Source organism: Camelus dromedarius, chromosome 6, assembly GCF_036321535.1.
Source record: "Camelus dromedarius isolate mCamDro1 chromosome 6, mCamDro1.pat, whole genome shotgun sequence".
NCBI lineage: Eukaryota > Metazoa > Chordata > Mammalia > Artiodactyla > Camelidae > Camelus > Camelus dromedarius.
Genome location: NC_087441.1, coordinates 8962629 through 8990039, shown reverse-complemented (window position 1 = coordinate 8990039; position 27411 = coordinate 8962629). Strand labels below are relative to the sequence as shown.

Below are 27411 nucleotides of genomic sequence, written 5' to 3'. Positions count from 1 at the left end.
AGTATCCAGGTCTGAATTCTCAGAAAAAATTGTATGGCTAAAGAAATGGTTAGATACACATAGATTTAAAATGTCTTTGGAACTCAGAAAATAAGTCAGAAAAATTTTGTTTCCAAATAGTGCTAACATGCTCAAACTGCTTGAATTTACCTTATTTGAAAAAATATACCCATAGCCTTTGGACTTTTTTTTTTTTTTATAATTTTGGCTCACCAACTATTGTTCTTGGTATTTAAAAGAAGTGTCTATGGTTACTTCTCACTGGGTTGTAGACTTTCATTTTAATAACATATTTTACTGAGATTTGGCCCTTTTGATTTTATGGTTTCATATGAAAGTAATAACCTCTTAAAAGGGATTATATAGCATGATAAAATAATTCACTATATAGTAAATTACATGCAATTTAAAACAGAATGTTTTATTTAGGTCAGCTGTACAGGACCCAATGCCCTTTTAGAAACATTCAGAGCATTTGATGGATTCATTGCTGAGTGCACTATAAATAAATACAAGCTCAAATTCCAGACAATGAAAATGTACTAGGGGATATATCAAAGCCACCACCATTAAATGCCTCTCTCAAGGTGAGAGAAAGAGCCTGGACCAGTTTTCTGGAAGCCAGGATCTAGTTCCCAGCCCTGCCAGGAAGGGGAAGATTTCTCCACCCTCTCTTAATATGGGTTTCAATTTCCTCCTCTGTAAAATGAGGAAGGAGTGAATTGATGAGCAGTCTTCAAGGTACATTTCATGGCATGTCAGTTCTAGAAGCTGTTAGGTGCTACCTAGAAAAAGAAAGGGGTGAGGGGTTGTGCTCAAACCAGTTTGGCAGACAAAATACAACAGGTTGCTTTGCTTCGGAGCTTCTCAGAGTCTTTAAGAGGAGAACCCGTAAGCAGTGATTCCATAGGTAATCTGACCACGGATTGTTTAGGAGCATCTTGTGCATGTTGGACTACAGTTTGAGAAATACTAAACTAGTTGGTCACTAGGATTGTTTCTACCATCTTCCCACCTACCCTTCAACCTGACTTCCAACTCTATGACTCTAGCTAAGTTTGGAGAAATGAGGCTATTTCATTTAGAGGGCAGAGAGCAATGCCTCTCCTTGCAGCTCAAGGGCAGATCTAGTATATACTTTTTATCCAAGTATATTCAGTTTACAATGTTGTGTCAGTTTCTGGTGAACAGCATAATGCTTCAGTCATACATGAACATACATATATTCATTTTCATATTCTTTTTCACCATAACTTACTACAAGACTTTGAATATAGTTTCCTGCACTATGCAGCATGAGCTTGCTGTTAATTATTTTATATATATTAGTATCTGCAAATCTCGAACTTGCAACTTATTCCTTCCCACCCACTTCCCCGCCTAGTAACCATAAGTTTGTTTTCCATGTCTGTGAGTCTGTTTTGTAAATAAGTTCATTTGTGTCTTTTTTTTAGATTCCACAAAGAAGTGATATCATATGGTATTTTCCTTTCTCTTTCTGGCTTACTTCACTTAGAATTACAATCTCCAGGTCCATCCATGTTGCTGCAATAATGCAAATGGCATTATTTTATTCTTTTTATTGCTGAGTAGTATTCCATTATATAAATATAACACAACTTCTTTATCCAGTCATTTGTCAATGGACATTTAGGTTGCTTCCATGTCTTGGCTATTATAAATAGTGCAGCTATGAACATTGGGGTGCATGTATCTTTTTGAATTAAAGTTCCCTCTGGGTATATGCCCAGGAGTGGGGTTGCTGGATCATATGGTAAGTCTATTTTTAATCTTTTGAGGAATCTCCGTACTGTTTTCCGTAATGGCTGCACCAAACTACATTGCCACCAGCAGTGTAGGAGGGTTCCATTTTCTCCACAACTTCTCTAGCGTTTATTGTTTGTGGACTTTTTAATGATGGCCATTCTGACTGGTGTGAGGTGATACCTGATTGTAGTTTTGATTTGCAAGGTCAGGTCTAAAATTTAATGTCTTCACTCTGCAGTTAGTCTGAGCTTGAAGGGTAGTTGGAATAGTGAAGACCAGATTTCACCCAGGGGTTGAAGTTTTAATTCTACTTGTGCCAAAAATAATATCTCACTTTCCCATGTCAAATTTAGAGTTATTCTTCACATTCTAAGAGAAAAGAGAGCTATTTGTTAGTGGGGGGGGGGGGGGAAGCCAAAATGGTCATGAATAATCTACTTCATTCCAATCAATTAGGAAGAAAAATGCAGTCCCCAAAGCACAGTCTGAATTGGTATAGTTGAGAAACCAAAATAGACTGACTTACAGTAGAATTAGCTTTACTATTTCAAGCTCTGCTATATACTTATCCTTATTTGGTTGCTTTTCATGGAGTTGCATGACTATGGAAATAGGAGTGACCTTAAGAGGTCGTGTAGCAGATCATCTTGTATTCAGGAAGGGCTTCACTCAAATTCTCCTAATTACAGATTCAGCAGTAGGTCTGTCTTGACTCCTGATTGCAGAGCAACCAGTTGGCTTAGATATATTCTACATTATGTGTAATTTCTCTTTAAAGACTCCATGTGCTATGGTTATGGGGGTAGCACGTATTAGAGAAATCAGTAGTATGTTGTATGCTGATCACAGCCTTGGCTTCAGGCAGGTCCACTTGCAGAGGTTTCTATGTTTCATGTCACATGATCACATGACCCAGTTGCCCGGGCCAAAGTGAATTGGACCAGGACCACCACCAGACCCAAAGACAGTCATCGGTAGGCCAGTAACTCTGCCCAACAGGAGCCCCATTTATCACACGGCTCAGTGGATCTACAACACATATTAAAGTGCATGGTTTGACTATTCCCTGTCTCCTGAAACTCTGCTGCTCTCTCTCCTCGAGTTCTGAAGCTGTCCTTCAAGGTCTCCTACCCAGCCCCTCTTCCTCTGGCTGCCGCGCTGTCACTAGAGTGATTTTTCACGGTGTTGTCACTTATGACCTCTTTGCTAGAATTGGAAAAATGCACCCTAACATAAAGTTGTTTTATATTAGCAGATAATCGAACATCTGCACACCTGTGCCACATGCTGTCCCACTCACACACCCTCTGGAAGCCAAGGCCCAGGCAGTTGCCAGGAGCTGAGCTACACTTCCTGTTGTGCCTGGCAGTGAGTCCTCGTACCACCAACCCCACCTCCAGCCCGTTGTGCATTTCACTCCAGGAATCTTATCTTATTCTGGGTCCTGGCGTTCTCTCTGTACGCCCTGGTCCACTGTAGCACTGCACCATAACCGACCACATCACTGATGGGTCCCATGGAACCATTATTTACTGTATTCTTATTTCACTCTTATTTCAGTAGACTTTTAACATAGTCCTTCCTTTCGTAACTTTATGAATAAGGGGATGTATTTGAAGCTGGCGAGCATCTATGCCCAAAGAGTATTGATTTATATCTCACCTGGAAGGAAACACCTGAGGCCAGGCTATGGGTCTCGCTCCTCAGCTCTGGCCATTTCAATGTATTCATAGGCAACTTGGACCTAGAAGCAGAAGGCATGCCTATTAAATTTACAAAATGCACAAAACAGGAAGGTTTAGTGATTTAATGAATGAGAGAAATGTCTCAAAGTTACTTAGGCAGATTAGAACAAAAGTCAAAAACAAATAAAAGAAACATTAAAAGGGATAAATCAAATTTCCCCAAAATACACAAGTACAGGATGGGAGTGATTTGGCCTACAGCACTTCTCGTGAAAAAGACCTGGACCATTTAGTTGGCAGTGATGCAGAAACAGTGAAGGTTGTGTGCCTGCCTGTGAGGGGTCTGCCTGTTCTGCTCTAGCACATCTGGTTCATCTCTGAGGAAGCATCCTCAGAGAGCAGAGCAGGTGACAGGGATGGTGTCTGGGATGGAGGGAAATCTTGACCATGTCATCTAAGAAAAAATCGTTGAGGTAAAGTGTTAAAGAAGGAAGCATAAGTCTCTCAGGAAACACAGGGAAGCAGTAGACTAGGTAGATTTTGTCACGATAAATAAGAACCCTTCTGAAAATTTGATATGTCCCCCAAATGGAATTAGGAACCCTAAATTATTCCTGAGCAGGAGTTTCTCAGTGGAGGTCAAATTAATGTCTGATGGAGAAGAGATAGAAGACATTCCTGCCCTCATGACATGTTAGAACTTTCAGGAAGGCTTATGTCACAGAACAGTGGCCAGCTCAGCTCTGCTGTCTCTGAAACTTGGTTTTGTCAGCAGAGCAAGATTGGATTTATCTCTCGGGGAAGAATCACTTTAGTCAGGCTCATGAGTCCCAGTGCCAGCTTAACACTGTGTAATGAAAAATATGGCAAGCACATCACAGGAAGCCAGGTGACAATCAGGAAACTGAGTGTGACACCCCCTCTTTCAGGATCCGGCAGATAAGGTAGACAAATAATAAGTAAGGAGAACTTGTAGACTGCCTAGAGGGTTCAGTAAGGTGGCCAGCTGTAAAATCAATCTTACAAAAATCTCTAGCTTTCCTGTATATTAGCTGTAACTGAGTAAAATACAAAGAGGAAAAAGATCCCACTATGTGATGATCACAAAACTTTACTAACACATGAGAAGACTTGAATACACTGCACCTCTGATTCAGAAAACTTACCTGTACAAGTTGTCAGTTATTCTCAGCTTATGAATTTAAAGCAATTCCTGTTGAAATCTAAATAGGATCATTAAAAATCCTGACTAAATGATTCAAAATTCATCTGAATAATAAACACTCAAGAAAGATCAAGACATTTTTGAAAAAGCAGTATCATGAGGGGGGACTTGTCCTGAAATGTTAAAGTGCATGGTAAGTTATACTAATTAAAGTATTAGCCATCACAGGAATAGCTAACAAGATTCACGGAGCAGAATAGAAGTACCAAAATGGACTTAAGTGTATTTAATAGCTTAGTAAACAATTAAAGTATTTCAAATCAGTGAAGTAAGTCCAAAAATGTTTTGGACATTTTTGGTTTGGGAACAACTGGCCAATTATCTGGAAAAAAACTTTAATTGCTATCTCATGTTACAATGAAACCATAAAAATAATGAAAGAAAATGTAGATGACTATCTACTGGAATACATCCCTTAGTTGGGGAAAAATTTTCTAAGCATGAAACCAAAGAACTAAATATAGACCTTTTTGACTATATAAATCTTAAAACTGCTCTGTGGTAGACAGTGCACACTGGCTCACTTAATCTCATTTCCTCTTCACCCTTACCTGCCCCTCACTTGCTGCTGGGAGTAGCCATGTGACCAGTTCTGGCCAATGGAAATAAGCAAGAGTGAGCTGGTGCTGTCTCTTCCTCTACCCTTCCTCCTGTGCCTATAACACAGACCTGATGGCTAGTGCTGCAGCAGCCATTTAGTGACATTTAGGATGACAAGCAGGAGGAGGCCAAGAGAGGGCAAGAATGTGAGCCCTCACACCGTCAACCCTTTGAACAAGTTTCAACAGCTTCTTCTTTATGCAGTACTTTTTATGTGCGATAAGTCCTCTTTGTTTAAGCCAGTAGAATTGGGTTCTCTGTTACTTAAAATTCATTCCTAACTGAGTCTGAGCTTAAGGCAAAACATCATATATCAATAAAAGGCAAATAACAAATTGGGAAAAATATTTGCAATGCATATCATAAAAGTTAATATCCCTATTGATGTAAAAAGCCCTATATTAAATAAGAAATAGATACTTGAATAAAAAATGGGGAAGAATATGAATAGGAACATAAAAAATTTCAAAAGTCTAATAAATTCATGAAAAAAATTTCAGCTTCACTAGTAATCAGAAAAATATAAGTTAAAATAATAATCTAATGATTTATCACCTATAAAAATTGCCAAGCCCTGAAACAATTATAATATTTTCTGGAAAGTAATCTGGCAAAATATATCAAATGTCTTGGAATGTTTATGCCCTTTGGGAATCTGTGCAGAGAAATGGTTAAAGATCCAAAGATTTGCTACAAGGATGTCTCCTGCAGTCCTGTTGGTAATTGAAAAATGATGGAGATGGCAGAAATGTGCAATAATACAGCCTTGGTAAAGTAAATTATAGGATTTCCCACCTTAAAACCATTAACCTGCTGTAGTAGAGGTGTATTTATTGACACAGAAAGATGTTCACCGAACAGCAACTTGAAAAACACCTCAGTAAGGATGAAGCACTCTGATTTTTGTTAATATGTATGTTTGTGTATTTATGTGTGTGAAAAATGGCATGGAAGAAAACATATCGAGACATTAACATTATCCCTGGGTTTGGCCCACATTTTCTGATTATTTCTATAATAAACATATATTACTTTTGAAATAAGAAAATCAATACTGTAAAAATATTTATTGGTGAGCACAGAGTTGAAACACAGGGTATTAGAAGGACTGATTATTTAATGGTCTCTGGCTAAGATAAGCTGAGGTGTTTGTCTCATTACAAGGCTGTCAGAACATTTCAAATTATTTAAGCTTGTTCCTCTGCAAGGTAGTTCATTGAACACCACTGACGTCTGTTTCTGTGATTCTCCTTTGGCTGGCCTCTTCTGACCAACGTATTTTTGCTTTAGATAGTTTAGTGTTTTCAGTCCAGCTAAAGCCAAGGCTTCCTTGCAGTTCTAAGGGTCTTTTTGATTTTTAAGGTGATTGCCTTTCTCTGCTCTGATCCAGTACAAATGATTTAAAGTCGAACTCTCTGAGAGTAATTTTATTTCCCTCGTTTCCAAGATTTTGGGGGAGGGGATGAGGGTATGCCTTGTGGTAGCCCCTAAATATTGCCTGAGGATAAGTGTTGGATTCCTATAGAAAGATAATTAGTACTTTGCCTTAAAGTGGGAAAGCAAATGAGGAATAAAATGATCTTTTGATAACTCGATTCTGGACTCCTGTGCTGACTTCTAATTTCCCATTTATCATACTTCTAAATACATCAAGCCATGAGCAAAGATCATATTTCCTTTACTGTATTTCTCATTCTTATTTCCAAGTAGTACTAAAAATGACTATTTCCCTTAAGGCAATTATCATCATGACCTTGCAAAAGCTGCATGTGCCAGATGGAAATTCTCCAGAATTTCTTTTTTAATGATGGAAAATATTTTATTAAACTAAGAGATGACTGATAGGGAAGTAGGTTGCATGGGAAAATGTTGAAATTTATTATAATTACATCTATCAACCAGGGTCCCAGCAGCAGATAGAAAACCTGTCAGGTGGTTTAACAAAAGATTCTTTAATGAAGGGACTGTTTACAGAGGAGTGGGCAGGGTTAAGGGAGGTTGAGGCACCAGAGACTATAACAGTGGGAAGCTGGTATAGACCCTGGACCTGAAGGGAAAGGGAGACCCAATGAGATTGGGAGTTAGGCAGAAGGCACACAGCCTGGCAGGAGGTGTGGTTGTGGAGGGATGTTGCCACTTGCAGAATCAGGCACCTAGCATGAAGGGAATAGGGAAAAACTGCCCTGCTTCCTGCCACCAATGTCCTCTGGTGTCTCCCACTGCCAAATCCTATCAGAAATCAGCCAAAATAGACCTCACAAGAGCTTTTTGGAGCATGGAGAAAGGCAGGGAACGTGAGGAATGGATCTGAAGGCACGAATGGCGAGTGACCAGCTCACTTCCTGAAGGAGATAACACATCGAGGACACCCTTGGCAATGGTCAGCTATGCTTCCTCAAGTTTCATCTAGGTATGGTCTCTGGATTGTATCATTTTCAAGAGATGCTAAAAAAACCCCAAGCCCACTGAAGTCTCAGAGAAATATGCTGTTATGAACTGAATGTTTGTGTCCCTTCCCCCCAGATTCATAGGCTGAGACCCTAACCCCCACTGTGATGCTATATGGAGGGGAGGTCTTTGGGAGGTAATTAGGTTTAGATGAGGTCATGAGGATGGGACCCTCAGGATGGGATTATTGTCCTTGTAAGAAGAGGAAGAGACCAAAGCTTGCTCTCTCTCTCTCTCTCTACCATGTGAGGACACGGCGAGAGGATGGCCAACAGCAAGCCAGGAAGAGAGCCCGCACCAGACCCTGACCATGCTGGCACCTTGATCTCAGACTTCCAAGCCTCCAGAACTATGAGAGATACATTTCTGTTGCTAAGCGGTGGTGTCCTATCATGGCAGCCTGAGCTGACAAAGATGCATACCTGGGATTAAACATGCATCTCTGAGGACAGCAGTAGCTATCATTTATAAAGCACATGCTTGGTGCTAGGCACAGTGCCACGTGCTTTACCTGAATGAGCCCACTTATCACCACACCATCTGACAGGGGAGGGAACTGCTGTCCAAGGAATTCTTCCTCTCTTGCTCCAGGTCACAGAGCCAGCCAGAGTGGAAGCTTCTATCTCTGGAGGGCAGACTATTGGAACCAGAGCATGTGCTGCCAAAAACAATGGGCCCCACCGTGCTAATGCCCAGAGGATAGGGGCGGGTGTTTGAGTTCTCAGCCACAGGAGGGCTGGGTGGATCTGAGACACTACTGCGAGGCCCAGTGGTTTGCTTGCTTGGCATCTGGTTTCTCTCACTGGGGTGACAGTAGGAACGTGGTGGGTCTTGTCCATCACTATCTAGCCTATAATAACTGCTCAGTGATGTTTGTGGAGTGAATACATGACTGGCATTTGATAGAATTGATGTTTGTAACTTACATTCTTTTACCCAATCACCTCGTGGTCCCTTCCATCAATGGGAAGCCTACCTCAGTGTCTTCAGATCAGTACTTTGGAGATGTATTTGAGCACAGAGGAAGGTTGCCACTTCCAGTCTGGATTACTAAGGTCAGCAGCCCAGTAGACGGCTCTGCCAAGGCTATGTGAAGGGACATTGGTGCAGCAGGGCCGGTGTCATCTGACAGAGCCGTACGACACGTGCAGAACCAACCAGATGTCATTTACATGTCTGTAAGAGTTATGGCCTGGCCATAAAGGAAGAGCAAAAGAACTCAAATTGTGACAGGTAGTGAGGGGCTCTAGAAGGTAACTGAAACCTATGTGGGGATGCAGCTTTCCATCACACCCCATTGGGCAGTGGTGTCGAAAGAAGACATGGAAGATTAGGTCATGCTACCACTTGACCCCAGGCGGCCAGGGCTTCAAGATTAACACCCTCCGTAAGGTGAGGACTGGGAGTCCCCTGGTGTCTGACCACAAAGGCTCACAGGTCCACTGCTGGTGCAGGTAGATTGCCTGGGAAAAATGCAGGCTCTGACAAATGTAGGCTTTCGGCTGCCTGGCCAATAAGTGATTCCAACACCTTGAGAAGATGACCCAGGTTCTGGGGAGTGATGCAGTCATTCCCTCAGTGACCTGTATTTCCAGCCCTAGGAGAGTTTAGAATTAGGCATGGAGTTGTTGAAATAAATAAAACCATAATATTCATACTTTTGTGTAGTTCAGGAATACATCTGAAATCATTGAAGAAAGCTGGGTATACTGGGATTTCACTGTTTATAATGGGAGAATCGGACATTTTAGAACAAAGGCAGAGTACCCTTGTGATTCCAATTTAAAATGCGTAATTAAGTAATTGATTTTAGACTTGCAATTTAAATTAAGTACAAAAATTTGATTAAATTTATAAACAATATTGAAATGTTTAAGTGAACTGAGAATCACAGTATTTATAGGTTTAATTTATCAGATTTATTACAGTTGTTTAAGTACTTGGAAAGGCTTTGCAGCTTAGGATAGGCGTTTGAAGTAGTTCAAAAGAAAATTGAATACATTAAATTTATAACTGCAGTTTTATATATTTGAGGGAATTTAATTAACCAAGATGTAAATGGGAGTGATTGTTTAAAGGAATTTAGTCTGTGCAACTTGATATAATTGGTAGTTAATAAAACAAAAAGTGAAATTAATTATTCTTGTCTTACTACATGTGTAAATAGACTGAGTTGTAATTTAAGCTTAGAGGCACAAGGAAAACTGTTTGAAAATCTAGCATATCTCCTCCTTTCCAATTCTCTAACATCTTTGCCCAAGAGGGCCACAGATCCCTGTGGCTTCATGAGAACAGAGGACGGGCTGCCCAGGAGGCCTTGGGGACAGGGAATGAGATGGGCCACCACCTTCCTAGAAGGCATCAGGGGCTTACACTGCTCACAAGGTCAAATGGAGATCTGGCTCTGCCTCTGGGGCAGGTGCACTGTGAGAAAGCCACACACACTCTTCCGAAAAAGAGATGTCCTCAGATAGAACCAGACTACACCTGCCAGAGCCCAAGATCCCTTGCTCCTACCCCCAAACTTGCCCACTTCACGCTTTTGCCTAGATGAGAGCTCTGGTCCTAGAGTAATATTAGCTATTACTATTCATCCAGACAGCATTACTAACCCTGCCTCGAGTTCATATGGTAGCTGGCCTAAAGGGGTTATAATTTATATTTTAAAGATGATGAAAATTACTCAGCTTTTAATAATGCATATTATTATAGGACAGGACAGAAGAGAAGGCACACTTATCTGGCTGGCAGTAATTAGAAATGGAGTGGCACATTTTGAGCCAAGGAATTAAACAGCCCCCAAAGGGAAGAGTTGAAACTATCAGAATGACATGCCAGCTATATCTCAGTCATCCATGGAATCTCCAGCTATAATCACACCTGGACACATAAACTACAAGCAGCAGCTCTAAATATCCACCACAGGTCAGAGAAGGACATGTATGGCATTGATGTGGTATGACCCAGTAAGAACCCGATGACCTGCATGGACACACAGGGGTTATATCTGGTGTCTCAGGGCTGGCTATAATGAAACAAGTGATTTTTGTTAAACTGAGCAAATTAAATGGGGCAGGGACTTAGTAAAAGATGCTTTCCTTCATGAACAGTATGATTTATTCTAGACCAAAAATTGGAATGGTATAATTGATATGCATATGAATAGACTTTCCAGAACATACTTATATCCTTTAAAAGCACCACCTTGCTCTCATATGGAACACGTCTCTAATTTTCAAAGACAATCTAATGATTTCCAATTGTTAGCTTAATTTCTTAAAAATGTACTTGACAGTAAAAAAAAAAATCTCTACATAAGACCATCTTTTTCATCTACCAATTAGATGCACTTTCCTGGAGTGGGGTGTGACAACCTTGGGTGTTGCTGCAGGCAGGCAAAGTCATGCATAGATTGGGTTTATTCTGAAGTACCCAGTCACTGATGTTACGAGTTTTGAGTGTCTCTGTGAGACAACTGGGTGGCTCCCTGATATCTGGATGCAGTTGTGATGAGGTGTTTTTGAGCTCAACACTTCCAGTGACAGCCTCCTGCAGCCCAGCTGCCTGGTTGTGACAGAGATAGAACTCCCCTGGAGATCCACTTTGCTGGTCTTGCTTTGGGGGTCATTCCGGGAGGTCAGCCTGAAGAAGTCTCCTCTTGTCCCTTAATAATTCTTTAAGCCTGAATTCCCTGTATTAAATCCCATTCTGCTTAAGATAACTGAAGCAGTTTCTATCTCCTGCCTCTGAAACCTGACTGACACAGTGGAAAGGAGGAAGGGAGCCAGTTGAAGGAAAAGCCAAAGGAAATACTGACAGGACTTACCATTATGCTGCAGAGAACAAGGGAGACAAGGCAATGAGAGGTGTCAGAGAAGGTACTTGAAAATGAGGAGCACCGTGAACCCAAATGAGGGGTAGGTGAGGTTTGTTCAGTTTGAGACTCTGCATTCACCTCGTTAATGGATCATGTAAAGATGGATGGCTGTGGAAGGACTGCAGGGTGACAGGACCTTGGGACAGAGATTTAAGTCACCAGCAAAAATCTAATAACTAAAAGTGTGTAGGGGTAGGTACGTTCCTTGAAAAAAACGTTGTAGAGAATAGAACTGAGAATCATTTCTTACTATTTTATATTTTTATACTTTTCAAATAGAAGCACAACATACAGTAAAGGGCACATATCTTCGATACTCAGTTCAATGAACTTTTACAGAGTCAAAGATTGAATAGATAAAGGTAGAAAACATACTGTCACCCACAAACCTCCTTCATGCATCCTCCCCAGCCAAAACCCTCCCAAATGTAACCGTTATTCTGATCGCTGTCACTGCAGGTTTTTCCTGATTTGTGAACTCTATAAATGAAGCTGTGTAGTACGTATTCTTCTGTCTGTACTTAACATGGTATTTGTGAGATTCATCCATGCTGAGCATTTACCAATAGTTTGTTCATTTTTATTGCTATATAGTATTGCATGCCTATCCCAACACAATATAGGGGAGGTTTTTTTTTTTTTTTTTTACAGCTGTTTTTGTGGAAGAGTTAGTCTGAGACAAGCTACTCATTTATAGGTGTGATGGAAGTCCCCCATTCCTTAATGTTTAAAGGAGAATATTACATTGTAAGACATATGCATCATGTAAAGGGAAAGTTCTTTTGCTTTTGTGCAAGCATCACTCAGTTCTTCTGCTCCTGTACAAGGCTCCCTGAATTGCTTCTGCGTCTTCTGAGCCTCACTTCTTTATCTGCCATTTAATATTGGACATTTGACCTCAAGCATATCTGGAGGGTTCTGACAATTTGATCACAGCTTCTGTAACTTTCCATTAGTCGCTGGGGATCCGAAGCTCCTCAAATGGATCCCTGGAGAACAGAATAGTTTCCGTGCTGGGAGCTTGGCTACCGAGCATTAGATGACCCTCTGAGAGTGGGCAGGGATTCGCCTCGCAGATTCTACTGGGGTAAAATATGGGTTTGTGTCATCCAAAGCTCAACAAGGGCAACTGGCTTAAATAAATAATTCCCTGTTAAGACATGGCTGTTGTCATGCCTAGGGAAATGGTTTCCATAGGAAACAATAATAAAAATAGCATTATTTTTAAACTGAGAAGAAATGACACTTCGGGATCCAGATTTTAAAGTAACAGAAAATAACAGGAAATGTTTGGAGATGCAGCTGTTTGGGCTCTATGGCATCCTTGCTGCATTTTTTAGATTACGTTATCTGGAACACAAAGTGGATTGTACTTCCATTGTTCATGTAATGAATTCTAGGGAGGTTGGGAGCAAGGGTTGTGAGTGGGTGGTGGTCCACCCTACTCTTAGGAACAATTAAAGCTGCAAGCACTTTAGTATCTTATTTTACAATCATAATTTAGAGATAAGGGTTTTTCTTTTCAAGTTATGTAATCGTAACTGTTCTTAAAATTAAATTTCTCTTCTGAAGAGGTGGAGAAGAGGCAGTTCCTTGTAACCTGCGGGTACTTGAAGGAGGTATAGAAACATCTTCATCCTTTTATAGGTCAAAAATGTGAAACTGACACTGCAATCAAGTGTTTCAATTTTTTGTCCATTGAAAGTTTTTTTAAGTTGTTGAGGTTTCTTTCAGCTGACTGAGTTATCAACCGTCAATGAGCTTTTCTTCTCTAAAGAAATAATTTGCTTTTTATAAGAGCAAATGACTCTCTGATTTTTCTTCAATATTTTTAATTTGTTTTCTATAGGTATCCAGAAATTACCCTCTGCTTAAAGAACCGCTTTAAAAACATGTCCTCTCCCTTCTGGTTACACAATTGTGAGCATTTGATTATGAGCAATGTGAAAAGCCTTGTTAATATTTAGAAAAATTATTTTAACAATTATCTTTCTGCTTCCTGCTGGAGCAATTAGAGACATTTAGGGGAAGCAGGGTCAGAGATGGATGCCAGAGAGTCCTGGGAGAATGTCCAGGTGAGTGGACTTTCCCATCAATGTTCACGTCACCTGCTCACAGCTGTGAAATTGACCACTCAATCCCTCTAGCCTCCAACTTTAAAGAGACAAAGAATTTTAGAATTTTATTTAGCAGACAACAACTGAAGGTGAATTCAGTGAACACCTCCATAGAGGATCAGAGCTGTGCTCAGAAATGCCTCCAGGGTGAATTCTAGTTGCCTCAGACAGTGCCTCCCCTGAAAGCTGGTCCACACAGCATTCAGAGATGCCTGTCCAAAGGCAGGTGGGCTTCTGTCCTTTACGGAAGTCACCAAAACCAGGTTATCCTTGCCACGGTTGCTCAGCAATCAAAGCCTGCTTTGGCATCCCAGCACCTGAGCACACCCACCTCTGTCTGCGATTGCTAAGGAATTTCAGTGCCCAGAGGGAAATTAGAGATGATGGGAATAAAAAGATGTTCATAGTAGTGAAGCCTTGCTGTTTAGAGATTCCTTGAAAAGAGCCAGGAAGGATTAACACAAAGACAGAAAGGTAGAAAAACAGATTCATTTTGATTTTGTGGTAAAGGGAATCCCCACTTACTCAAATTCTTCCTACCCATTCAAAGTCAAAGCTGAAAGCTACCTCCTTTTAGAAATCTTCCTGGTGCCCCAGCCGGGAGTAGGCACCTGCCGCTCTCACACAGCATTTATGTGCTGCTTCTGGGTGCCAATAACTCTGTATGTGCCTTGTGTGTTTTCCCAGGATGCAGGTTGCTCTAATGTCTGAAGTCACTTTGTGTCCCTTGTTGATCGAGAAATTACCTTAAATCAAATAATTTGTGTGATCTCAAGCAAATAACATAACTTATCTATGCCTCAGTTTCCTCAGTAAAAAAGGGATGTTAAGTACTCACCTAACTGGGATTTGGGGATTGTATAAAAATTAAATACAGTAATTCAAGTAAAGTGTGTAGTATGCTGCTTGGCACATGATACTCAAATACGTGTCTATATATGATTGCCATACACTGGTGCCATGCCATCCCAGGGCCACGAAAGAGCAGTGCCTGGCATGCTTTCTAAACACATGCCCTCTCCTTCTCCCTCGCCTTCTCTTTTGGCTATTTAGTTTTTATTGTGTCCTCATCTCAAGGAACCTGGCTAAGAGGTAGGGAAACTAGACAAGAAAGCATGTTTCCCAGTAATCAGATGAGTTTATAAAGACTTTCTTGTGACATCTGGAGCCTTTCTAACAACAAATCATGCTGGTTGCTGTCATTCCTTTTGCTGTTCTAGAGGCGCTACTAAGTGATCTCATTGTCAAGGCCTTTGGCTTATAGAAACATCTTTCCCATGAAGGGAAGACTACAGGCTAATTGACAAATCACACACTAGAATGGGTCCAAAACATCTCAGGCACCATGCAGTTATTTAGCAGCTTGGTACACGTTGCTAAGGTACTCTTCTCTGGGTTTCTAGAGTAACTGGCATCTCAACATCCCAGGTTTGTTTTCAGGCTATTCCTAGCTTGTTGATGACAGTCTGAGTCTCTACCTGAAAGTCTGTGATTTTTGCCACTATTCATGATTTTGCTGCATTCCTTCCTCACTGTCCATTCTTTCCACAGACAAACTGGCCTCACCACTCCTTCAAACTGTTCTGGAGGACAGCACGACCTCCTAATTTCCAAATGCAGCATTCTCCTGCTAGACTCCCTGCAGCCCTTCTCCAAAGTGTTTCACACTGGGTAGTGCCTGTTCCTTCCAAGAGCTTGCCCTTCATCGGCTTCTTTGGAATTATACTCCAGGTTCTTTTCCTCTCTGACGGAATCTTCTTTGCTGCTGTTGCTCATTTCCACCGACTGTTCCTTAAACATCAGCATTCCCCCAGGTTCTGCCCTGAGCTACATTCTTTTCTTGCTCTATATATTTATTCCAACTTGAATCCATCCACTCACATTCTTATGAAAACAATGGGCCAGTACAGAAAAGCCTAACAGAGAAAATTTTTAAAATCACACGAAACATTAGAGGTAACATTTGTCATCTTTCTATCTGTATTTATGCCTACAGTGGCATGATGTTATCAAAATTGGATCATCCTATACATGTGTTTCATAGCCTGCTTTTTAAAAAAACTTGATAATATGGCTTGAATATTATAGGTCAAAACAGGATTTTTGCTATCATTTTAAGGGTACCATATTGTGTTAGTTTGCTAAGGCTACCGTAACAAAGTATTGCAGACTGGGTGGCTTAAACAATAGAAACTAATTTCCCCACCAGTCTGGAGGCTAGGAGTCTGAGATCAAAGTGTCAGCAGGGTTGGTTCCTTTGGAGGTCTCGCTCTTTGGCTTATAGATGGCCGTCTTCTCTTTGTGTCTTCCCATGATCTTCCCCTGTGAACGCGTGTAAAAATGGATTTGGGCCCACCATCTTTAAAGGCCCTTTCTCCAAATATAGTCACATTCTAAGGTCCTGGGGATTAAGACTTCAACATATAAATTTCGATGGGTGGGGACACACTTCAGCCCATAGCACATACATTTAAAAAAATAATTCTTCATGCATACCATTTCCCCCAAATATTTAAACAATGCCATGATAGTTGTCTTTCTGCCTTGGTTTTAGAATTTTCTTTTCATCCCTTTAACTGAGGATGCTTAAAGGTCCAGACCAAGTGTCAGATTCCACATTAGTTATTCCTTTATCTATGACCCTTTGTTCTGTTTTGGGCACCAAAATTGTGGTGATTATCTGCCTTATGGGACTGTCCTTAGTAACCTTCTGGTTGCTACATGTAATGTAAGAGTTCTCACCCATCTCTGCACCCCCATAATCTATAGCACATGCCTGAGACTCTGAGGATAGATAGATAAACTATAGGTCATCAACATTACTCAAATTTATCTTGGGTGCCCAAAACTTTTAAGGTTCAAGTGTTACATTTTTTATATCACTTGAGCTCCTTTTGTCTCCTTTTTCTCTTCTCAGTTCTCCTCTTCTATAGTCTTTTTTTCAGCCTATGAGAGATTTTTCAAAGCTTTGCCGCAAGCTCACTGAACATCTGTGTTAATCTAGATAGTTAGATTGGTTTCACTGTTAAGATACCAAGGCTAAGAAAATGAACTTTTTATTACCTAGTTTCCCTTTTGCCAGGAGGATAACAAATATTTGTCAGAGAAAAGCAGATGGAGATCATGGTAAGTTTTTCTTGTGGTGATGGATTTACATGTGGACAGAACCATCATGGGGGCTGGACAATATTCATGTGTAACTTATCACTTTATTCTATTTACATGTTTCTAGTAAATTAAACATGCCTTTCTTCTATTCCAGGTATTTCTTCTCACCTGTTCTTGATGATGCCTATATTTTGCCTAAACCTCAACAATCAACCTTGCTAATAAAGTGCTGTTCTATATCTTATCATGTGGATGTCTCTCATCAATAGATGACAAAGCCAGAAAGAGACTGGCAAAGTGAAAGTAAACAAAGATACTTTCACCATATTTGTGTGGTTTGTAATACATTTAGTTATATGACATCAATTGTACAAAATGGAGGGAAATAGAACTATACTAGAATTTCAAGATTTCAAATATTATACAAAAACTGTGACAAGTACGCATTTTTAATCCCTAGAGAAACCATTAAAAAATAAGGCAAAGAGAAATAAGTGAAAAGTCCATTGATGAGTTAAAATGGAATATTAAATTTTTTTTATAAAACCAGAAGATGGTAGGAAGGGAGTAACAGAGAATCAAAATATCAAATCAGACAAATACAAAACAAAACAGTGGACATAAATCCAATCACATTAATAATTACATTAAATGTAAGTATTAAACAATAAATAAAACAGATTGCTGGAGCAGATAAAAAAGCAAGACCTAACTACATGCTGTTTAAAATAATTACTTTTGTGCAAAGTTTCAGAGGGGCTAAAAGTCAAATAATGAAAGTATATATGCGATGCAAACAGTACACATAAGAAAGCTGAGCTGGCAAATTAATACTATACAAAATTGATGTCAAGACATGAAATATAACCAGAGAAAAGGAGAACACATACTAACAAAATGGTCAATTCATTGGGAATATGTAACAATTAAACAATCATAAATCTATATGCTCCCAATAACAAGGCTTCAAAAACATGAAGCAAAAACTGACAGAATGAAAGGAAAATAGATGAATCTATAATCATTGTTGGAGATTTTAACACCTATCTCTCAGTACCTGATAGAACCACCAGAGAAAACAGTAAGGGTATAAAAGAAAGACCTGACAAAATTATCAACCACCTTGACCTAGTTGGTATTTAAAGAATACTACACTAAGAAGAGCAGAAACACATTCTTTGCAAGTATATCTGAAACCATAACAGACCAATCATATACTTGAAAATAAAACAAGTTTCAGTAAACTTAAAAGAATTGAAATCTTACAGAGTACAGTCTCTGTTCACAAAACAATTAAATAAGAAGCCAGTAACTGTAATATATTTAGAAATTTAACAACTCACTTCTAAATAAACCATGGATAAAAGAAGAAATCACAAGGAAAATTAGAAGATATTTTGAATTATGATGATGAAGATACAGTATATCAAACTGTGGGATATAGCTAAGGAGATCCTTGGAGGGAAATTTATAGTTTTAGATATTTATATTAGAAAAGAAAAAAGGTTTAAAATTAACCTAAGGTTCTACCTTAAGGATCTAGAAAAAAGATGAGCAAATTAAACCTAAAGTAAATAGATAGAAGGTAGTTATAAAGGTAAGAACAGATAGAAATGAAACAGAATATAAATAATAGCTCAGAGTAAGAAGGCAAAAATTTGTCTTTCTGAAAAAAATTAATAAAATTGATAAAACCCTAGCAAGACTGATTAAGAAAACTGTCAATATCTACAATAAATGATCTTATAGACATTAAGTAATGACAGAGCATTATGAACAAATTTATGCCAATATATCCAACAACTTAAATGAAACATAAAAATTCCTTAAAAAGCAAGTTACCCAAACTGACACAAGATGAAATAAAAAAAAAAAAAAGAGTAGTTCAATATCTTCTGAAGACATTGAATTTGATACCATAAACTCTTCCTCAAATAGAGCTCCATAACTAAATAGTTGGCTGGTGAATTCTATCAAACACTTAATAAATAAATAATACTAATCCTACCAAACCTTCCCCCCAAAACAGATGAAGAAACAATTCCCATCTTGTTTTTAGGAGGTCAGGAGACTCCTGAAACCACAACCTGGCAGAGCTATGACAAAAAAAAGTCAGTAACCAAGAACTCTCATGGACATAGATGGACATTTCTTCACAAAATATTAGTAATACAAATCCAGCAATATGAAAAGGACATTTTGATCAAGTGAGTATTATCTCAGAAATGTAAATTTTAGCATTCAATTATCAGTCAATGTCATGATATATATATAGAAAACCCTAAGAGCTCTACACAAAAACTAACAGAGCTGATGAAAGAATTTGGCAAGGTAGCAGGATACAAGATTAACATACATAAATCAGTTGCAGTTCTTTACACCAACGATGAAATATCAGAAAACGAAAGTAAAGAAACAACCCCTTTTAAAATTGCATCCAAAACTATAAATTACTTAGGAATAAATCTGACTTATATATGGAGAACTACAAAACATTGATTAAGGAAATTAAAGATGACTTAAAGGAATGGAAAGGTATCCCATGCTTTTGGGTTAGGAGGATCAATAGTGTTAAAATGACATACTGCCCATGGCAATCTACAGATTTAATGCAATCCCTATCAAATTTACCCATGACATTTTTCACAGAACTAGAACAAATAATCCTAAAATTTATATGGAATCATGAAAGATCTAGAATTGCCAAACAATACTGAAGAAAAAAAAAAATGAAGCTAGAGGAATAACCCTCTTAGAATTTAGACAATACTGCAGAGCTACAGTAATCAAAACAGTGTGGTATTGGCACACACAAAAAAGGCATATAGATCAATGGAACAGAATAGAGAGCCCAGAAAATAAACCCATAGACCTATGGTCAACTAATCTTCAACAAAGGAGGCAAGAATATACAATGGAGAAACGACAGTCTCTTCAGCAAGTGGTGTTGGGAAAACTGGACAGCAGCATGTAAATCAATGAAGTTAGAACACTCTCTCACACCATACACAAAGATAAACTCAGAATGGCTTAAAGACTTAAATATAAAGCAAGACACTATAAACTTTCTAGAAGAAAACATAGGCAAAACATTCTCTGATATAAATCTTAGCAATGTTCTCCTTAAGAATGACATATTTGTTGCTTTCCCTCAACATCGGGAATATGCAAAGAGGTATGCTTTCTTTTTTCTAAAATGAAAAAAAAAAAAAAAGAACTGTAAATAATTATTTAACTTTAGTTTGCTGGTTTACTTTTCATGGTGGTTAGCAATTCCAAAGCCTTTTCTTTTTTTTGGATTCTAGGCTTGAGGAAATGAAATACGTTGAAGATAATGGGAGGAAGGAGCTACAAACATGGAAATTGAGAAGCATGCATTATTGCTTGTAGTTTTTGACTGGAGTTGCATGTATCAGTTTGAAAACATGGTTTTGAACATTAAGAAAAATAAATATCAGTGTCTATGTTTTAATAGAGGTAGAAATACACAGAGCTATGAAAACACAAATATATTTTCCACTGAATGGAACTAGGACTCCTTGGAGAAATGCCAGATTGCCGGGCTGGGGCAGGAAAAGTACAGGAGCCTGGAACATCTGATTGAGTCAGTTAGGGAAACAAGTGCTCAAAGATCATGATGGGGTCATGCCAAATTGCACAGGAGTTAGCAGGAAGGGGCTCTTGCTAGCCAAACCTGAAATGGTTGGAATGTCAAAATAACTATCAATAACAATAGATTATAACTGATTGAATAATAAATGTATGTATGAGGTCATACTAATATAAATGAACCAGTGAATAGACAAATATATGAGGAAGGAAAGAAAGGTCTTTCTTATCATAATATGCCAAGAAAGGGATGTGAAGGAAAAAGAGTGAGACAGGGAGAGAAAGAGAGAGATGGGGGGGAGGGGTAAGAAGGAAGGAAGGAAGATAGAATTAAGAAATCAATAGATACTAAAATTAGTAGGTGACAGTTTGACAAAGCACAAGATATTTGCAGTCTTTGTATTTATTAATTACAAAGGAAAATAACAACTTTGTATTGGAAAAATCTGGTGGAACCATTTTACCCCAGTGATCAACATAAACATCACGAATATTGTGACAAACCAGCACCATGGACCTTTTGACCTGATGCTGAGAAAGACACATCACTTCACTGATAATCCTACTAAAAATGCATAACCTGATTTTTTTTCAACTGATTTAAATGAGCTAGATAGAAAGGTTGAGAACGATCCTAGCTTATTAAAAAACAAAACAAAACTTTGTATCTATGTTGTTTCAAAAAAGATGTAAGATAACTAAAGTATAAGTTACTATGTTATATTTTGAAATAATTTTAAACCCAGAAGTAAGTCTGTACTAGAACAAATTAAACTGTCTCTTAGGGTGAAATATTATTACAGGAACAACAGAAGGTTATAAAAATGAAAAATTTCTAGAAAATATATTTGCACTCTAGCTTATTGAATCATCTATACGTAAGAATATTCTTGATACGTTTACACCCCAAATGGGGATAGTCTTCAGATTTCAATAATGTACCTTTATGCCAGATGTTTGTGGGAGAATTTGGACACACCGGTTTTCTGAGTTAGTAATCAGGCTACTGACCCCAAGAAGAAATCCTCTGGAGTGAGTAGACACGCTTATAAAGGCCTCAATTTGCATTTGAAAGAAAATTATATAAGTAGTGAAAACTGATGAGAAGAGTGAAAATAATAAGAATGCCAGTAATACCTGTTTTATGAATTTCTATTTACAAGCACTCTCACATACTTTTTGATCTCACAACCAACACTTGAGGTGGGCAGGTTTCAGTTATTCATTCCAATGAGGTTTTTATTTCCCACAAATGCCAAGGATGCCAAGAAAACTTTGTTCTTGGATTTGGTTTCCATGTATTCAGAGAATAAATAAAAGTCAAACAAGTCATTTTACTGAGTAGCTTTAGTTCAGAAATAGCATTAGACATTTCTCAAAATCCATTCTTTACAGAGGAAACAAGAAATTTCTGAAATCCACTTGGATTCTTTTGGAATTCTTTTTGACTAAGCAGCATTTTAGTTAAGAGAAGTGTTTCTTTGTTTTGCTCACGTCCTTGGACAGCAAATATGGACTGTCCAGATGTAGGTGTTCTGAAAACAAGAGCTGGGCTCTCGCCATCGGAACCAGACTTGCAGAACTCAGAGCTTGTCTCCTGTGACTTCCTGCAGGGGTTAAATCTGAGGAGGTAGAATTGTTTCTCATCGCCCGTAGGAAGCTTCTCCTTTTCCCATTATTTAATTGGTTACTGTTTTGTTGCACATTTTACGAGCAGTCAACAAAATAGTTTTGGAGTTTTTGTACTTCTTCATCATTTTTGCTTCTTTAAAACTGAGCGCATACTTCTTTTGCTTCTCAATTAACAAGTGTCTATATTTTGGGGTATCAGTTTTGGCTTGGGCTGGAGGCACGTTTCAGCTTTATCTAGCACCTGCCGCTGGAAGCAGTATGGTCTCACTTCTTCAAAATTACGTGAGGAACTGCGGGCCAAGAAGCAGCAGCCGGCATGACCCAGGCAGGTATCTGCAATTTCAGCAATGCTGCCTTCGTGCACATGGCTGAAAGCTGATGAGCACCCTATCCTGGGTTTTATTGTGAAGAAACACCAGACAAACCCAAACTGAGTGACACTGTACACAGTAAGTGGCCTAAACTCTCCTAAAATGTCAAGATCAAGAAACTAAAAAAAGGGAGGTGAGAGTGTACCATACTGAAAGAGACTCCAGAGACCAAATGACTAAGTGCCAAGTATGATCTTGGGCTGGATGCTGAATGAAGAATAATTAACTATAAAGGACGTTATTCGGATGGTATTGGAATATGGACTGCATATATGTATGTCTACATTTGCTTATAATTATATAAGCCTGAAGAAGGATTATACTATGTTGTTAACAGTGGTTACTTGGGAAAGAGTGGGGCGGTTGGAGACGAAGGGGAAAAATACCACAATTTAAAAAAGCATACAGGATGAACAGCACACATGATGATTCCGTTTTTATTAGATGGTACAGATATATGTGTATGTGTGCACAAAATGAATTACATAAGGATGGTCAACAAATGTTAATGATTGTTATCTTAAGATGATGGCAATTTGAACATTTATGTGTAAGGTAATTTTTTGTAACTCAATTTTTTCAATGCACATGTACTATTTTTCTAAAAATCCTAAAAAGTAATTTTTTAGTGTTAAAAGAGCCAAGAAAAAGTCACTGGGGAAAATTACAAGACCATTTTGGATTAAGTTTTTCTCTGCCTCATCCAATTTTTTCTTGTAGTGCTGACTTTATTACTTAAAATATCTTATGTGTTTTGACACAAGATGTTCCCAGATGTGCTGAGCACATGTAAAGATTTGAGCAATCCAATCAAATTGTCAGAGTCCTGGAGTCCCACTTTGCTACAGTTTAAGCCTCAGAGATCTCCCTTTCCTCTGAAATCAAGACATGCTTCCCTACTCTGTTGGCAGTTAGTCAGACACAGTATACTATTTCCATTGTGTAGTGGGCCAGAGTAGAAAAACTTGGAATCAGACATGCATACCTGGCTGCCAATCCTGACTCCATTACTTAGCAGCTGTGAAACCTTGGGCAAATCACCTAACCTCTCTGATCTTCAGTTTCCTCCTCAGTGAAAGAAGAATAATTATCCTTGTTTTGTTTGGTTGTCCCCTGAACTTAATGAGCTAAATATATAAAGAACCAGAATATTGCCTAATACAAGAAGACACTCCAGAAATGATGGTGATTTATATTATATAATTTTTCTTCCATTACTTATTTTCTCATGTCTCCATCTTGTTTTTGGAATTAGACTGTAGCTTCTCTGCCTCATTCAACTTCTTTATCATGCTGCCTTGCACATGACAGACACTCTATAATTATTAGTTACCATTTTTATAAACCTTTAAATCAGAGAATACTCTTTCAATTAAAGATTCATTTATGAATTATTTGTTACTGTTAGGCCTTCTCAAGGAATTTTTAGCAGGTTACTCCTTTTCTGGGCCTCAATTTCCTTATTCACAAAACAAATGTCTTGGTCTATAATTTTAGATGCACTGAGGTCCTTCTAGCATTAAAGTTTGGAATCTGTACATTCTTGAGGACAACTACCATATATCACTTTTCTTTCTGACCCTTCCACACTTAATAAGTGGTGGTCACAGATTGAGTGACTTTTCAGTGCATGGAGCATCAATTCCAGGTGCCTTACCAGTCCTGTCACCTCACAGCCTTACCTCTTATCTTCAACCTGTCCCTCACTCCATCCAGCCAGACTGGGTTTAATTAGTACCCGTAGAATTTTCCAGGCTTGATATGCCTTGAGATCTTTGCACTTGCTGTTTCTTACCATTCGGTTCTCTGCTCAAATGATTCTTCCACGGAGGTCTCTCACCTCGCCCCACTCTCTATCCCACAATTCTACTTTGTTCTTTTGTTCTTGCAGTGACTGTCTGATATTTTCTCATCATTTAGTCATTTATTTCCCCTTCTTGGTTTGCATTTTATCTGCATTTATTATTTTTTTTCTCTCCACCTCTCCCTCTAGCCCCCAAATATAAACTTCTGTCCTGGATTCCCTTATATCCCTGCTGCAAAAACAATACTTAGCACAAACTAGGCCTCTAAATAATCAAGAAATGAATGAATCAACACTGCCAGACCTTATAGAGTAGGTTTTAGGTGGTGAGCTAAAATCCATGGCTGTCAGGCCAGGTTCTTGTGAACTTCTCTAAGTATGTGTCCTAAGCATACTAATTGCCACAGGTCTGATTAAACATGGAGTGGGAAGAAATGAGGAATTCCTAGGAAGACAGCTGTGAACAATCATATCAGCTTATCTAGAAACATACTTGCAATGGGAAATTTAGAGATAATTTTAAAAGATATAATCCATTTCTTATTATTACAGAAAGTTTCAAACATAAACACCGTCCTTCTTGTACACTGTGGTGGACAGATTCTAGGTTGACCCTCATCCTAGTGTTCATATTCTTGTAATATCCCCTCCCCTGAGTGTGTGCGAAACCTGTGACTTGCCTTCTAACCAGTAGAGAGTGGCACATTTGATGTCACTCTTGTGTGATTACTTTGTGTTATATAAGCTTCCATCTTGTTAGCAGGCTCGTTCTGGAGACTCTCCTTGATGGCTTGAAGAAATAAGTGGCTGTGTTGGGAAAGCCCACGTGACAATGAACTCCAGGTGCCCTCTAGGAGCTGAGGGCAGTCACCAGTTGACAGCCAGCAAAAAGCCAAGGTCTTCAGTCATGTGGCTACAAGGAAATGAATTCTGCCAGTGACCAAAGTGGAGGCTGATTCTTTTCCAGTTGAGCCTCCAGGTGAGAATGCAGCTAGCCAACATCTTGATGGTGGATATGAGACCTTAAGCAGAGGACCCCGAGTGCCTGGACACTTGATCCATAGAAATTGTGAAATAATAAATCTGTGTTGTTTTAAGCTGCTAAAGTTTGTGATAATTTGCTGCAACAGATAACTAATACAGATATATCTAACACCCAACAGTAACAATTTTCAACAGTCTGCCAATATTATTTCATCTTATAGCCTCATGTTTTTAGACAGTTGGATGGGCTGGAGTATTTTAAAGCACATGCAAATACTTTAGTATGTATCTCTAACAGAGAAGGACTTTTAAAAAGCATAACCATGCTGCCAGGAAAATTTGGTCTTGAGAACAAGAATGGGAGTCTTTTTTTAAAGCCACCAAGTCAATGGGTTTAGTCTATTAACTGGACCAGGAGAAAAGGTGCTCGCAGTAAATTGAGTAACATCCTGCTAATTCCATGAACTAAAGGATAGGAAAGCATACGAGTTTCCATTTGAAATATCTGAGGCTTGCCAGTTGTTGTTTTTCTCTAAATAGTACAGTCACAAAATACTTAATTGTCCCAATAATATGCTTGTCTGTCATACAATACCTAAAACCACTCTAATACAACTGATTAAGATCGTACCCATTCCCCTAAACTGCTTTGGAATGGACCCTTGTAAATATCACTTTAGTTCATAATTCCTTGTAATTTCATGTCACACTTTAATTGCCATCCCCAACACTTTCTCTTTACTACAGGAATCTCTTCCCAATTGGCTCTAGTTCTTTTTCTCTCCTTGATAAACCAATCTCATCTCCCTTTGACACAGCTCACCGAGGCAGCGCTTAGTAAGGGAAATTCTCAGGGCGCTGGGTTCAATTTAATTTCTACCACTCGGGCGCTTTGTGACCTCTGGCAAGTAGTTGACTGTTTTCTAAGCTGGATGCAATAGTGCCTCGCAGGATTGTCGTGAAGATTAGACAAATAACGTGTGTAATGTGTGAAGTGCCCAACACGCACAAGGCGCAATCGTCTCCCACCATTCCCTTTTGTTAGTTTCCGTCTCTACCCGAAGAGCACCAGAACGCTCAGCACCTCGCCTCGCCCGCTCTCGTCGCGGAGAATGCAGGGATTTGTAGTTCTTTGGTCCCTAAATTGTTTCCTCTTGGAGCCAGACCGGCGAGAGGAAGAACTACACATCCCAATGGCCCATGAAAGGAAAGTGGGGCTTGGAAAACCGAGCGTCCCCGCCCGGCAGGCTTCGCTCTCCGCGGCCCTTCGGCTGTGCCCACTGCGGGAGGGCTCAGACCCCGCGGCAAAGCCAGGGCCGAGCGCAGGAGCGGATCGGCAGGGACTGTCGGGCGGGATAGGGCAGGGAGGCGCGGACCGGAGACCGGAGCGGGCGGTCCCTTTGCCGCCGTGAGAGCTACCGGGGGAAAGAAGAGAAATAAAGCGAGCGAAATGTGAGCGCCAGTGTCGGAGAAGTGAGAAAGAAAGGGCCGAGGAGGCAGCAACCCACGTAGAACCTGGCCACCACGGGGCTTGTCATCACAGAGGGAGGCATGGGTCGGGGCCAGAGGAGACTCAGACCGCTCCGTTGTCCCCTCCTTCCCGCAGAAAACCTGGAAACCCGGCCTGGAAGTCGGCTGGGCCCCGAGACCCCCTCCCGCAGCCCCCATCCCGGAGTCTGCCCCGCTTCCTGCAGCCCCGTCCCTATCCTGTGGCCGGGGCACCCCACCCCATTCCCGGGCCGCAGTAGAGCCCCCTGCAACTTGACCACGCGCCTCGCTGCGGGAGGGAGAGGAAGAGTCGGGGCGGGACGAGAAGAGTCACCTCCGTGCGGGTTCCTCAGGTCCGCTGGAGTCGCAAGAATGGGTTTGCGTGTTGCTGTGTGAATGGGTGTCTCGAGGCGGCAGCTGCAGCCGGGAATAAACCCGGAGGAGAAGCCGGGAAGCGGCCATAAGTCTGAGGGAGAGCGCGCCACGAGGCGGTGCAGCGGGTGCTCGGCCAGAGCGGCCCCCAGGCGATGCTCGAGGGAGCCCAGCGCCTGCCCACGGGCCGCGCCGGGCCCGCCAGCGGGGACAGGGGCGGGGGGCCCCCGCCGAGCCCGTGCGGGCTTCGCCTGCGAGAAGGAGGAGTCGGAGGAGGAGCCCGGCGGGCGAGGCACGGGCCACCGCCCACCCGGCCGGGAGGAG

General features: G+C 40.1%; 1 protein-coding gene and 1 long non-coding RNA gene across 2 annotated transcripts; both read right to left on the bottom strand.

The window, feature by feature from the left end:
* Window positions 1-500: 500 nt before the first annotated feature.
* Window positions 501-27298, bottom strand: LOC116154450 (uncharacterized). The gene is made up of 3 exons (XR_010381205.1): window positions 27050-27298; window positions 3430-3511; window positions 501-785 (listed from the first exon to the last, which is right to left on the bottom strand). It is a non-coding gene; the product is annotated as an uncharacterized LOC116154450 (long non-coding RNA).
* LOC135318458 (uncharacterized) lies at window positions 21655-26895 on the bottom strand. Its single transcript, XM_064487103.1, is given in 4 exon segments — window positions 21655-26266; window positions 26268-26377; window positions 26380-26757; window positions 26847-26895. Coding segments are annotated over 4 exon segments (726 nt in total). The 3' UTR covers window positions 21655-26077.
* Window positions 27299-27411: the final 113 nt, after the last annotated feature.